Source organism: Gouania willdenowi, chromosome 21, assembly GCF_900634775.1.
Source record: "Gouania willdenowi chromosome 21, fGouWil2.1, whole genome shotgun sequence".
Lineage (NCBI taxonomy): Eukaryota > Metazoa > Chordata > Actinopteri > Blenniiformes > Gobiesocidae > Gouania > Gouania willdenowi.
The window spans coordinates 14,688,610-14,703,144 of NC_041064.1; the positions used below are offsets into that span (position 1 = coordinate 14,688,610).

General features: G+C 35.3%; 1 protein-coding gene across 3 annotated transcripts in view; it reads right to left on the reverse strand.

Moving 5' to 3' along the window:
- gpc6b (glypican 6b) overlaps positions 1-14,535 on the reverse strand; it is a 92,929-nt gene that overhangs the window by 31,314 nt on the left and 47,080 nt on the right. For all 3 annotated transcript variants that reach the window (XM_028436918.1, XM_028436917.1, XM_028436919.1), the window contains one exon: positions 145-275. In XM_028436918.1, coding sequence (XP_028292719.1) covers positions 145-275 — 131 coding nt within the window. The remainder of the gene's footprint in view (positions 1-144; positions 276-14,535) is intronic.

The window sequence follows — 14,535 nt, forward strand, 5'->3', positions numbered from 1 at the left end:
TTAGCTAAACATTCACATGTCCCAAAGTGGGATATAATTACAAAATGTCATTCTACACACGTATGCCACAGATCTATCTGATCTCCATCAAGCTCTCGTTGTTGACTTGTGAAAACGACAGATTGTTCAGCATAATTGACGTACCCTATAGGAGACCTGGACACTGTTATCTTGCATATTCATGATAGCCTCTGATATCTTGACATCAATGGGCTCCATGACAGATTCAATGTTGAAAGGACCTTCCAGCCTTTGTGCTACCAGCAGCAGGGCATCTGTCAAAACCGTATAGGGGAGAAAAGGAAGATAAAAGTCACAAACACAAACAAAAACAACAACAACAAAAAAAAAACAGCCGTCATTTTGGAAGTGAATACAACCAGGAAATCATACAGAAACATTCTGAGAGGAAACTGATCAATATGACATCTCACAAGAAATCATGTGATATTTGTAGTTAGCTTGTACTCTTAGAGAGTACAAGAGTAAAATCACTCTGCTGCAACTATGAGCATGAATAATAAATAGTTAATGAGTTTAAAGGTTGATTACAAAGGTAGAAATTCACATAAACATTTACACCAGAAAGAACTCCATAAATAAGATGTGGTATATGATGCTTTTTTGACCTACAAGAGGCTAATTCAAGGAAAAAGGTGGTGTACATCCTGGACAGGAGATCTATCTACAGTATGTCACATATAGATATTTTAACTTGCCATCTTATTGCTGTAAAGCAGCAACTTCATGCTTTCTATTTTGTGCATACGTATATAAGATTTCAGTGCATTGCATGCATGCGTTTTAATATGCTGTGTTTAGTATACAGCAAATACTGCTGCTACCTAACTGCACTGTCAGCTTGCACAAAAAAGTAGCGAGAGCAAGATGGTATACAGTACACTTGCATATTTGTATTTATTTAACAACTACTGCAGCTAGAAAGACTTTTTTTTACTATTATTAATACATTTTATTTTTTTAATTATTTATTATCATAATACTGTCATTAATTATTTTGAATAATTTCTAATATTTTAAACACATTTACACATTCAATGAATTTAACAAAAACAATAATGTAAAAAAATGATGATATAATAGTTTTTGTTGCAAATGTAACTGTTTATCAAGCTCAGATTTCGCGCCACATGTTCCTCCTTGTCATCATATTCCACAGACATTCATGAATTCTCCTCGCGTGACGCGTCAAATCCAATTTTTAATGTAGATCGACGCATCCAAGCCCGCAGAATTTTGTTATGCCGCGTGCAGCCAAGCCAACTACTGATGAGTCATTGATTAGATATAACTTTTGAAAGCCAAGCACTTCTTTACATTCACTGCAGGAAAGGTCAATAGCTCATTAATACTGTGTGGACACAAGCCAGAGGGCTTTGTTGAACATCACAAACTTTACGTCTCCACCTTGACTTGATTTGTGTACAAACGGCGGTAAAATAAAACCCTTATTGAAGCTCCAAATAATTATTATGTACCACCGGGAGGCGTATAAATCTGCAGTAAACTAATTAGGCTACCAAAACTGCTGTTGTCACATTTCCATAAGACAGTGGTAAACTGCTATTAGGCCCACAGGGTTTTCATATTCATGTGCTGACATTTCTATCACAGATGGTCTGATTTTGAGTGCCATGCTAGAGGAAACTGGACATTACAAAATAGGATGAGTCAGTCCCAGGGCCAGAGACAGAACTTAATACTTTTTCAGATGTACCCTGATGTAGTTTAATGATGTTTGTCTCCTTCCATATTAATATACTGTATATATATATATATATATATATATATATTTTTTTTTTTTTTTGTAAATATGGAGTTGAAAAGGTCACTATTTAACAGTAAAATATACGTGGTTGGTGAGTGTGTGTTTACACCTGGGCTTTATATGATTGTCATACTGCCATTGGGACACAACACAGGTACAGGAAGGATGATCTCTATGCACATTGGGTAACAGATACATCAAAATTGTCCAATTCTAGGCCCGGGGGCCAAATCCAGCCCTTTAAAGTATAAAATTCGGCCTGTGGGAGACTGCAGGCATTTTTAATCTCAAATTTCTCAGAAAATTGCCAAAAATTACACAACATTTTATGAATTTGGAAGTGAAGATCCTGCAGGGACTGATATATGTTGTTGTTGTTGAAATGCTTCTTTTCTCTACCAAAAATCTGTGGCCCACGTGAGATAAAATTGATCCTATAGTTAGCCCCTGAACTAAAATGAGTTTGACACCTCTGATCTATGACCCCCAATGAATAAATACACTTCTTTTTTTTAGATCGTCAAATAATTAGCAATATAGTCAAAATACTTAAAAATAATACATACAAATAACCAACTGAAATTGAAGGAAGAAAGAAAAGAAGAATAAAGGTAGTGGACAAAGTTAGAGAAATGGTTGCTATCATCCCAAACAAATGAACAGTGCAAATTACTATAATTAATTCAGCAACAGATCAAGAAAGCAAAAGGGCATGAACTCAGCTTCATTAGTTTTCCATTGATGGCACACTCTCCTTGTATTGGTTGCCAAGTTCCTATATTTAGATCATGACAGTAACACAAACGTTCATCAGCAACAATTAAATTGGTGCAACTGTCAAGTCTATAAAAGTGGTTGAAACTTAAAGCAGATTCTGCCGTTTATCTAACCTATTGGTTCATATCCAATTGGTTATTCTGTATATACTGTACATTCAGCTGCTTTGGTTATGTCTGCAAACAAAATCTAAGTCCAAACATGAGCTCAACCGCTGTCAAATTGTCAGAAGTTAATTTGGGTCAAACGATCCAACTGGGAAAGACGTTTATTAAAAGAAAATAAAAAGGCTTGTTTCTACCATCAGACACAAAGATAATATTTCCTAACTGTATATAGACTTATCAGGGCTCAGCAAACCAAACAAGACTGGGATTTTTTTTCCCCTTTATATTGAAAAGAACAACAGAGAGGAAGATGATAGCAGGTGGAGTGCTGCTGATTGAGTTGAGTGAGGCCAAGGTTTGGCTTTGTCCCAGAGGAAGAGAGGCTCCAGCACTGCATGTGGAAACCTCTACCTACATGGAGAATTAATGACTCTCATTTATGAGAGGTGCATGGTGTCTCGTCCGCTGTGGTACCGCTGCAACACTGAGATATATATTTCTTCTTCTTCTTCCTGTAACACTTTTGTATGACTAAGATAAGCCAGTGGGCAGCCAGAGAAAATCTTGTTATCATCATGCCACAGCGATGGAAATAGAGGCTTCTTATTCTGAGCAGTGGTTTCCAAAAAAAAAAAAAAAAAAAAAAAAAAAAAAACCAACTGATTTATTCTAGATACAGACATGGAAAAGACAAAAAAAAGATGTGCAGTAAGAATACAGATTTAACTAATTACCCAAAATATTATACTGCACACACAGGGCAGTGTTACTCTAAGCTTTGCCTCTTTATCAAGATTGATGTCCAATTTAAAATCAGGCGATGTCAGCCAGCGGCAACCTCTAGCAGACAAGGACAAATAAGAATAGTGAACAGGCCCATCTATTGCTGTTTGCCTGTGAAGATTTCCACCAGATGAAAAATGGCTCTGTTGTAATTTAGATTCAGTAAAGCATAGCTCATCTATGGTTCAGTCAACCAACTAATAGGGCAATGAAATGGTATAAATATAGAAAGGCGGGTGGTGGGGGGGGGGGGTTGTCATGTTGTCCAATGGATGTATTTTGTCCTGATCAAAACAGAAGTCCTTGAACATACACATAAGTGCACAATTGCACTTTATTCAAAAACATCACATTTTTTTGACAAAGCATAAACTAATTTGATCTTATTTTATTTTTTGTCAAAATTCTAACTAAAATAAAACTAAAATTACAATGCTTTTTTCTTTTTTTTTTTAATGAATTACAAGTTAAACATACAAAAATATCTAAGCAGCATATTAGCAGTCTGTGTTTTTGCGAAATCATTAAATATAAGATAACAATTATGAGATTGTGATAAGCCAAAAAGTAACCATGGGTTGCTCAGTCTCAGTCACATGCATCCAAGTCATTTACCTGTAATTCATTTCCTAAAACATTTCAAATAACATTTGTATTTAATTAACCCACATTGTGCTTTTTAATGCTACATCCTGGGCACTAATCTGGATGTTGTCCCCTTATTAACGGCAGCTTTTCTTCTTTATGGAATCTGTGCTGTTTCTCTTCTCATAAAACACATGAACGAGCACCAGCAGACAACACCCACCTGCTGGAAACAGACTGTATGGTTAAAACTTGAAGAGGATTTTTATCTTACCTTTTTTTCTTCTTTGCCTTACACACATTGTTTTATTACCAGAAGTGACAAGTAACAAAGTACAAATACTTCGTTACTGTACTTAAGTAGTTTTTTCTGGTATCTGTACTTAACTTGGGTATTTATTTTTTTGGCATCTTTTTACTTTTACTCCTTACATTTTAAAAATTAGCTCGTTACTTTTATAACCTTCGAACATGACGCCGCGACGTAAAAACACATTTTGGTAGTTTGAGAATTTTTCTGTTAGACAGGTCCCTTAGTTTTATGGTTAACATTTTAAAGTTTTTTTTAAATGTTAAACTCAAAGCTGCTCTGCAGTTTTATTGAACATTTGCACAAATTTTATTCATTATGAAGGCTAAATTCTTCATGTGTTCATGGAAACAGATTTATTTTATTTCCACTAGTGCAATGCCCGTAGGAAGTATGTATTACTATTGAAAAGTGGGAGGTTAAGTAGCTTTTTCATGGATAGCCAAATGAGGTTGTGTTTGAAGGTGGTACGTAAGGTACACTTGGGTTTGTTGGGAAATGTGTAGAGTGATAACTATTGTGTTTTCATATATTTTAATGAATAAATTGGGAAAATGCAACGCACCAGCATGAAGTTATGCCTGGAGAAACACTTTGAGACACTCACATTTACATGGCAACTTTAATTCCTCTTTAATTCAGAATAAAAGTTAAATCATCTTTAAACTGACCTTGTAAACACTTAATTCCTAATGCAATTACACACACACGCGGTTCACCCAAAGCAAGCAAAAAGTGAACCGGAGTGTTGTCGCCACAGGGTGGCCTGCCACACGGTAACGGTATTATTGCAGTTCAAACAAATCCGACGTTGCACACCTTTGAACTAAGCAGCAGCCATGTTGAAAGTCTCAGGTCAATCTGAGCCTGATCCGCAGAGATATTTGAGCCACAGACAGACAGACACACAGACAGACAGAAATCCCTTGCTTTATAGATAGATGTATCAATTTTCTACAAGTTCTAAAAAAAAAATAATACAAGAAATGGAATTTGCTGGTTTAAAAACTTTGTCTTATTATTGAAGGGACATTTGTTTTATTTTTTCTTAAGTACATTTAGTAACATTTACTTTTTTACTTTTACTCACGTAAGGGAACAAGTTCAATACTTTGACTTTTATCAGAGTCATTTTTATTTCAAGTATCTATACTTTTACTTGAGTACTGAAGACTAGTACTTATGTTTATTACACAAATGTGCCTCCAAGACTGCAAAAAACCCAAACATCTTTACTCATGACAATATGTTTCTGTTAGCATAGCACAAAGAGGTGCTAGCCGAGGATGGTCAAAGGTTAAAAAGTTGTATTGTGTATTAGTTAGCTTACATATTGTGTAAAGTTTATATTACCAAAAATCTGATAAATATGGCCATTATCTTAAAGCTAGTTAGCATTGTTATTGTAAACTAAACATACAGTACTACTGCTGGTATTTAGGTCAATCTACAGCTGGGGCTACACTTAATACAGATATTGTGGGATTATTAGATAAAGCTGACATGCACGTCCTTGATCGTTTTCTTATCAAACAGGAAAGACCATGTAGCTTAAGGGTGGGCAGACACTGTGTGGTTTTTTTTCAATCGTTGTACTCGGCTCCAGCTCAAACTGTGCGACTCAATTGAAGAGCCTGAATGTGCACAGCTCACGATTCATGTTCTCACACTATACGGACAGACACTCTGACACGATCGGACTGCTCAAACTGCACGTCCATACATGACACGTCTGGGTCTTGTTTCCTGAAATGCAACGTACAAATTAGAAGAAGAAGAATACAAAAGCTTATTATTGTAACGTTACATTAGGTGAACTGTTATTGCAATGTATATTATAATCATGTAATTTGGAAAATAAATTACCATTCACCATGAAGAAGATTGACCTGTCTGTCCTTTCTTTGTGGCATTGGAACCTCTCCTGTCTCGTACATTGAGCAGTTGTACATTTTTCCCCAAGAAAAGGAGCCATTCAGCACTCGTCAAATAACATTAGCTTTGAAATTGAATTTTCAATCTCAGCACGGCGGAAGTAGCAAAACTCACAGCGGAACTAGGAAAAATTCATTTTCCGGCAGTGCGCATGCTCATTATCGGTCTCAGTACGAGGTAAACTCAGACCGTGACACCGGAAGTGGCGAGAGACTCGCAAATCTCAGCAAAAAGAGCTCCATAAAATCTCAAAAAGATGACAAAAATACAAAAATTTGGCTCACAACACACAAAACAACAAACGAAATGAAAGGAAAATATGATAAATGTCTTCAAAACACACATAAAACAACAAGAAAGTCAAGAGTGCAAAATGAGAAAAACATTACACAAAAAACAAAACAATAAATTACACAAATTACACTAAAAACATGTGAAATAATGTTGTTCATTATTCTAAATGTTGACATAAATGTTGATTAAAAAAAAATAAAAAAATGTTGATAATGTGGCCCTCCAGAAAATCACTTTTTTGTGAAAGTTGCCTATCTCTGGGTTAAGCTACTGTATGTTGTTGTTGTCAAGGCACTTAAAACCCGTTTTTACTCAAATATGTTTGAAAAACTTTGTTTGTATCCTTGTTTGCACTTTGTTAAAGTCTTATAGGAACACATCACAACCACAAAGCCCAGAAGCGATCTGGACGGACTCACTAGCCAAGCAGCTTTGAGCCAAGACAATGATAAGCTTCGCTGCTTATAAGCACACCAGAGAATATTTTCTTCTTCTTCTTCTTCTTCTCTCTTTACAAAAGTCCTGCTTGCTGCAGATTCATAAATACACAGGTGGAAAGAGAATATCTAATTAGCTCCACTCAACCACATCTTTGTGTAACTGTGAGTGATTACGCGGGAAAATAACTATAAAAAACAGAATGGAAATTAGTGTTTGTCGCGACAGATGCCATCGCACAAACCCTCAGATGTTCACCTACTGCTGCCATGAGTGGAGCACAGTATGTTCTACAATATTTGTCTGAGTTCTGCAGACAGAAAATGAAAAAGATAGGTTCACATTGTGTCAATATACTGTCTGTGCAAACTCAGGAGAGTCAATGATGTTTTTATAACATTTATAGTTTAGTTTGAAAGTTTAAATCCAAACTTCTTCAAGAACATTTCTGAAGGATTGCTATTGCTGTTAAAAAAAAAAAAGCACATCTATGTTTACAGAAATAATAACAGTTATTAATAATATGATTCATTTACATTTTCTGCAAATAATTTGTTTAAATTCTGCATGATAAAAAGCAGCAACACTCTCTTGCAATAGTGATCGTGAAAAACTTCCTTTGGCAATAAACAACCAATTAATTATTACATATGTAGCTTGATAGCAATACAGATAAAAGTTAGGAAAATGTACATTTTATAGCAATTTCACAGTTTGAATTTCTAAGCACATTACCTAAAGCTATTTATATATTATATTGATATAATAAAAGCAACATTGTGTTTTGCTATAAACTGGGAGAATATAAGGACATGAACCATCATTCTTTCTGTCTATCGTATACATCAGCTTAATACTGCAGGTTTACTTTACAGGATGCTGAAGCCCATCTAGGCTGACATTGGGAGAGACCTGTACTGGTCACCAGTCCATCACAGCCCTCACACACAGACTGACAACGTCTACTCACACATTCACACCTACAGCCAACTTGGAGACAGCAGCAGATCAACACATGGGAGGAAGTCAAAGTAAAAAGAAGTCAGAATATTATCTTGCTATATTTGAAATCTATATTTTGTTGCTTTGAGGTACCAGTTTAAACACTTCACTGGGAAAAAAACAACAACAAAGACTCGCAAACCAAGGTCATAATGAATAAATAACTAGCTAATAGGCAAAATATTTTCCCCCTAATAGTGTAATCATTTTATTATATTATAGAGTACGTCAATGATTTATGGTTTAAAGTGCTTATTGCTTCAATGTAGAGAGTAGTATACACAAATGCGTATATGTGTGAATATGTGTGTGTGTAGTGTTATTGTTATTATTATTATTATTATTATTATTATTATTATTATTAATAATAAAGTATTTTGGAGAACCTTAACATTTTTGGCTAAAAAAAAAAAGATTCATACCTTCATATATATAATGCAAAATGTTTTGGCATTTTGGTCTCAGTATCTTGTTACAATTTTGACCAGTTGTAACATTTTGGGTTTTATGAAAACATTTTTTAAAACATTTCGGGTTTTATTACTTTTTTTTAAAAAATTTTTTATTGCGTTTCGGTTCGTTGTTACATATTAGCCTGTTTGCTAAAACATTAAAAGTTATAATCTCCGGAGACACATCATGTTGTGTTCAGTGATATATATATTTATATATATATATATATATATATATATATATATATATGAAGAAAACCCTCGCCTGCATACTGCACACACTAATCTGCTCTTTGACGCTGCCTTTCTCAGAACGATACGCTGGTTTGGACAACATGTGCTCAGAAAGCAACACGCTAAAAATGAATTCCCCTGAGTGAAGGAAAACATCTGCTCTCTACAAAGAGGAACATCTGAACGATAAGCCCTTGGTCTTAAGTGTGGCCACCAAAGACGACTGAATAGTTCTGGTAATTCATAACAATTTGAGTGCTTTATTAGTGTTCTGAACATTTGCAGGTGAAAGCATCTTTTTTTTTTTTTTTAAACCAAAGACATTTTAAGGACACAAACCTTTTTTAGATTACTGGATTTTAAACAAAGCACCTGGTCCATTCACGGTATATTACATTTTTTAGGTCAATATTTTATTTATGATAAAAAAAAATCTCCCAAATAAAGTATTATTATCTTGGATGGCATATTGGGAAAAAAAAAAATCTGTGCTGGCTTAGCTAACCAAGTGAAACAAATCACATAATTAAACAGAAATGAGCACATAGAATTGATGCAGATCATTTCCAGTGCGGCACAATGTCTCTACAGAGAGAAGAATATCATCTTTAAACAATAAAGAAACAAAAATGCAAAACAACAACGACAAAAATCTGGCACAGTTCACTTGAGAACGACTAGTTTGATGGAAACGGTTTATGACTATTGGGAAGGGGAACAATGAAATACGCTTATGAGCTTTTTAACACACGCACACACACACACACACTAGACTGATTAGAATGAGCAATATGCCTGCTTAAAAGCAGCACTGTTAAGATCATTATTTGTAATAAAAAAAACAAAAAAAACAAAACAAAACAAATTCAAACAAACTAAATGACAAGCAGACTGACAACATGATTGTCCAAAACTGGCTTTTTCAAAAAACACAATAACCCATGTATCCCAGGGGACTATGCTAACAGATTATTGTCAGCCTTTCTCTCAGGTGAAGTAAACAGACAGACAGCTGTTCATCAGTGTCTCCATGCTTCAGCTAATTCATGTAATTAAATCTAATTCCATTGTTGATCTCATTAAATACCACACAGGCTTTATTTTTTCAAACACATGTTTACACAGCACGGTGTAAGAAGGTTGAAACATCTGCCACCAAATTATTCCTGATCAAGCTTTGTAATAAATTTGTAGCAAGAATTTACATTACAAATTGTCATTACTGGAAGGATGCACATTTGTTTTTTTTAGTGGAAAAATAAAAGGTTACCAAGGATTGATATCAATTCATTTTAGAACTGGCAACTTAGCAGAATGGAGTTAATATAAAATACTGTAAGACCTGGTGGGAATTTATAGAACAAAAATTATCTTATATTTTATTTAAGGCTAGTTGACCAAACATTTGTTTCTGTAAGGTGTGTAAGACCTGACTGAGGACATCCATGATGGACAGCAGGAAAACAAAGACATCAAGCATTTCTCCACCATTGAGCCACATGCATTTACTTATATTTTCTTCTATCGTCTCACTCTCCTTTTCTTTCTATCCTTAACTCCAGGTGTGCTTTAGAGCCAACACTTCCTGGACTGGAATTCTCAGTCCGACCAGTGATGTTCTGACTGATGTTATATTGGCTCAAGTACCCTCTTTCTCTTGCTTTTGAATGCAAGTACCCCCCTTAATGAACTGTATGTCCGACTACTACATTTCGCTCAGAAATCTGTAAAAAAACAACTACAGAACATAAGGATGGAATGATTGAGTGAAAACACACATTTTAAAGAATCTCAATTTGTAAATAAGTTAAATGAAACAGTATTTAGTAATAGATTTATTTCTATATTTTTTTTAATAATTTACAGTCATCTCCCTCCTGATGTGGGACCAAGACTGATCCTTATATTTTCAGTTCATGTTCTAATCAAAATCATTTCTTTCAGAAGATCATTTTGTGTGTTTTTTGAGTCAATTTCTGTATTTTGACGTGTGCTATTATTATTCAGTATACTTTTAAATTATTCTACCACAGTGTGTGTGTTTTTAGTGTCGTTATTTTTGTGTATTTTGTTGTGATCTTGTGTATTTTTCTCTCATTTAGTGCGTCTGTTGTCGTTTTTTTTGCTCAGTGTGTGTGTTTTTGGTGTCATTTTGTGTATTTTGTTGTTGTTTGTTGTTTTTATTAATCAGGATATTTTCTCTTATTTTGCGTGTTTTTGTTGTTGTTTTGTAATTTGTTGGTAACATTTAGTGTGATTGTCATTTTTAACTAAAATAAACATTATAAAACCCCGTATTTTTAATCTCTCTCTCTCTCTCTCTCCTCTCTCTCTCTCTCTCTCTCTCTCTCTCTCTCTCTCTCTCTCTCTCTCTCTCTCTCTCTCTCTCTCTCTCTCTCTCTCTCTCTCTCTCTCTCTCTCTCTCTCTCTCTCTCTCTCTCTCTCTCTCTCTCTCTCTCTCTCTCTCTCTCTCTCTCTCTCTCACCCCTAAGGGTGGCATCACGTATACCCATTTGAGTAACCCAGTTTTAAATGACACACACATTGAATCTAGACAGCATGGAGATGTTAGTAACTTCTTTTAACACTAATTTATTGGCTTAATAAGTGAAAAACTGATATTCTTGCATCGACTCTAATTGTTCACATGAAAGTAAAATTCAAATTGCTGTGAATTTTTATTATTTTTTTAATTCTCATATTTTCCAAATATCATCCATGACTCCAACATTTTGTAATTTTCTAAAGAACATTTGGCCCAGGCCAAAAAGAAGAAGAGAGCGAGATGTCTCACCAGACAACCCTTCCTGCTGGGCCAGGTGCCGTCCGCCTCCGCTACTTACAGTATAGTAGGTGAGACTACCTGTGGCGGACGGCCACGTTTCACCAGCCAATCAGGATTGGCGTAATGAGATAGTGACTTCTGAGGTCTACAGCAAAGTGTGCATCCCATAGAGAGACATCTCACTCATATTACTCAAAGAACCGGGGTTATGTAAATAACCAAAAGTTTCTTGCCATCCTCAAAACTGTTCAGCTCTGATCATGAATTGCCAGAATCCAAACAGGAACACATGGATTTCATTGGATGTTACAAATCCTCAATCCAGCATTTTAGAATCTTCAAAATTCTAATAAACTTCTGTCATGCCTTATTCCCTCTAATAAAATCAGTGCTTTTGAGCTATAAAGTTCAGATTACCATACTGCTCACTCATCGTACTTTGCTATTAGACTAATTTTGCTGTCTGTGAAGATTTTCCTGACAATTTAAATCCATGAGCCAAGTCAATACGTTTTTTGTGGTTAGACTTCAAGCTAATTGAAAATCTTTCATTCTATAATGGGCATGAAATGTCAGAGGCAAAAGATATAGACCTGGCATTTAATTTGCACCAGGGAGCAATAATCCAATTGACAAGGGCTCAGATGAGGACAGCATGAACTGTGCTACTGGGATAAAAGAAGAACTGCGCAATTGTCTGCTTCTCATAGACAAGGTCCGCATTTAAAACTTTTTTTTTCCAGTGGAGTCTATAACTTTCCTCAATAGATTGGTGCTGTTGAAATGAATTTAGAACCAAGCCACTTTCCCTCTTTCTGAATTGTGCACTCCCTTGTTTTCCTTGTTTCTCCTCATCAGCATCACCATGATCATTCCAATCCCTATCATCATCCTAACGTTCGTCATTTTAATCACAATCGCCACGACTATTATCATGGTCTCCATAAACATCAACAAGATTTGTGTTATCAACCAACAGAAGCGTCATCATGAGCACAATCAACAACATTCCTCATCAGATATTCAATATCGTCATCAACATCATCATAATCATCACCATAGCCACAATTAATATATTACCAATCTTCGCAACTTTACGATCAGTTCCTTGATTTTCTGCCTCGTCGTCATTGTCATTAGAAATATCATCGGCTTAATGACAACAAACATCATCATCGTCATCATCATCATCATGATCTAGGGCTGGGCGATATATCGAGATTCAAGATTTATCAAGTTTTCTATTTTGGTGATATAGAAAATTACAATATTGCCTATATATATATATATATATATATATATATATATATATATATATATATATATAGTTAGATGGATTGCTGAGTGCGTCCTAACCCAGAACTTCATCTAAACAAGCCACACTGAAGAACTCACTCACACATGCTGTCCCTTATAAGAGAGAAAGCCAAAAGTGGCACATATTGTGCAAATATTTGTTAATAAATGAGCCTGTGTCGCATTTTGTATCAGTACATTTGACCCTGAATTGTCTTTCTGGTCAGACTTCATTTGAAATAAAATTATTGAGATATATATCGTATATGAGTTTTGGTCCATATCGCCTAGCCCGATATGATCATCATCATAATAATCAATGTTGTCGTCACCATCATTATCATCACATGAATACATGCTGCACTTTTAGGGCCTATGTTACAAAGCGCGATGGCCTCTTATCTGACTAACTTCCAGGATTTAATCAGTGTGGACTACAAAGCTGGCTAACGTCTTACGGAGCTAAATCACCATGGTAACTTATGCTGAACGACTCGTCTGGTGGGGAGTAGGTTTTGTTCTGGTTAGGATCTTAGCGAGTGCTAAAGTCCCGCCTCCTGACCAATCAGCTCTCTTAGAAAGCGAGCTGTCCAATAAAAGTTGATGTGTGAACATGTCACTGTGTGGATCTGATCTGATAGCTGATGGAAGAGAGAATATTTAGACATCAATGCAATCCTTTCATTTACCGATGACATCCCTTAGGAAAGATATAGATTTATATATAGATGAATTGATCTATAGTCAGCTGATAAAGCCTGTGTCTTCGTATGCGTGGATTGGTGAAGTCATTAATTAATTATTTCATTCATACGCTATAGTGAAGCTGACCACATCAGCAGGAACATACTACAGACTGTGAAACAATGTGCTCTCATCCCAGTGTGTGTGATAAATAGGTCTACTTGAATTGAAAAACATGTGTGCTGTAATAAAGTAAAACTGAGCACTGTCTGTTTATCAATCAATGGATTAAAATCATAAATAATCTCACACTTTTAAGTATTAACAGTGTCAACAGCTTCCTTTCTGGGTTCTTTTATTACAGCCTTTTCTGTAACAACGGTGTTGTTTTTGGTCTGAAATATGGATTTTAATTATTCATAATTTTAAATTTAAGCAACACCTAACCAGGTCGGGACCAATTTACGAAGTGGATCAGATCTTGGCAAATATAAAAGCTCCGCCTCCTGGTGCGTGCTGCACAAACAGTGTTGCTCTTTGCTGTCATCATGGATTTATATTCATGATATTTGTTGAAGATCATAAGCAGTTCCTCCATTGTAAAGACGCTCGCTCTGCCAGTTTTCTGGTCAGACACTGCAATTTCATCCCCTTTCATGTGAACGCGCACGTACCGACACGTAATTAGCGTGTTGTGATCGACCGTCGTAAGACAGCTTCTCTCTGACAGGGAATGTTTGGTTAGTTGAAGCCCACTAATGGAGATTAATCTAGGAAATAATTATCTAGATTTGTAGCATAGGCCCTTAAGAGTATAGTGATACTTGCTTAAATCAGATATATTGTGAAACAGCTCTGTTTAGCAAAATAGTTTGTAGCTCATGTTAAATAATTTTTTATTGATAAAAAAGGGGAGTCACTGAGTAATAAATAATTATCAAAAAGATGAAAAGAAAACATCTAGTCGTCAGTAATAATTAATGATGTAACGATTAATCGTAAGGCAGTTAAAAATCGATTCATAGGTATCACGGTTCACATGGATACTCACATGGGTACTTTTT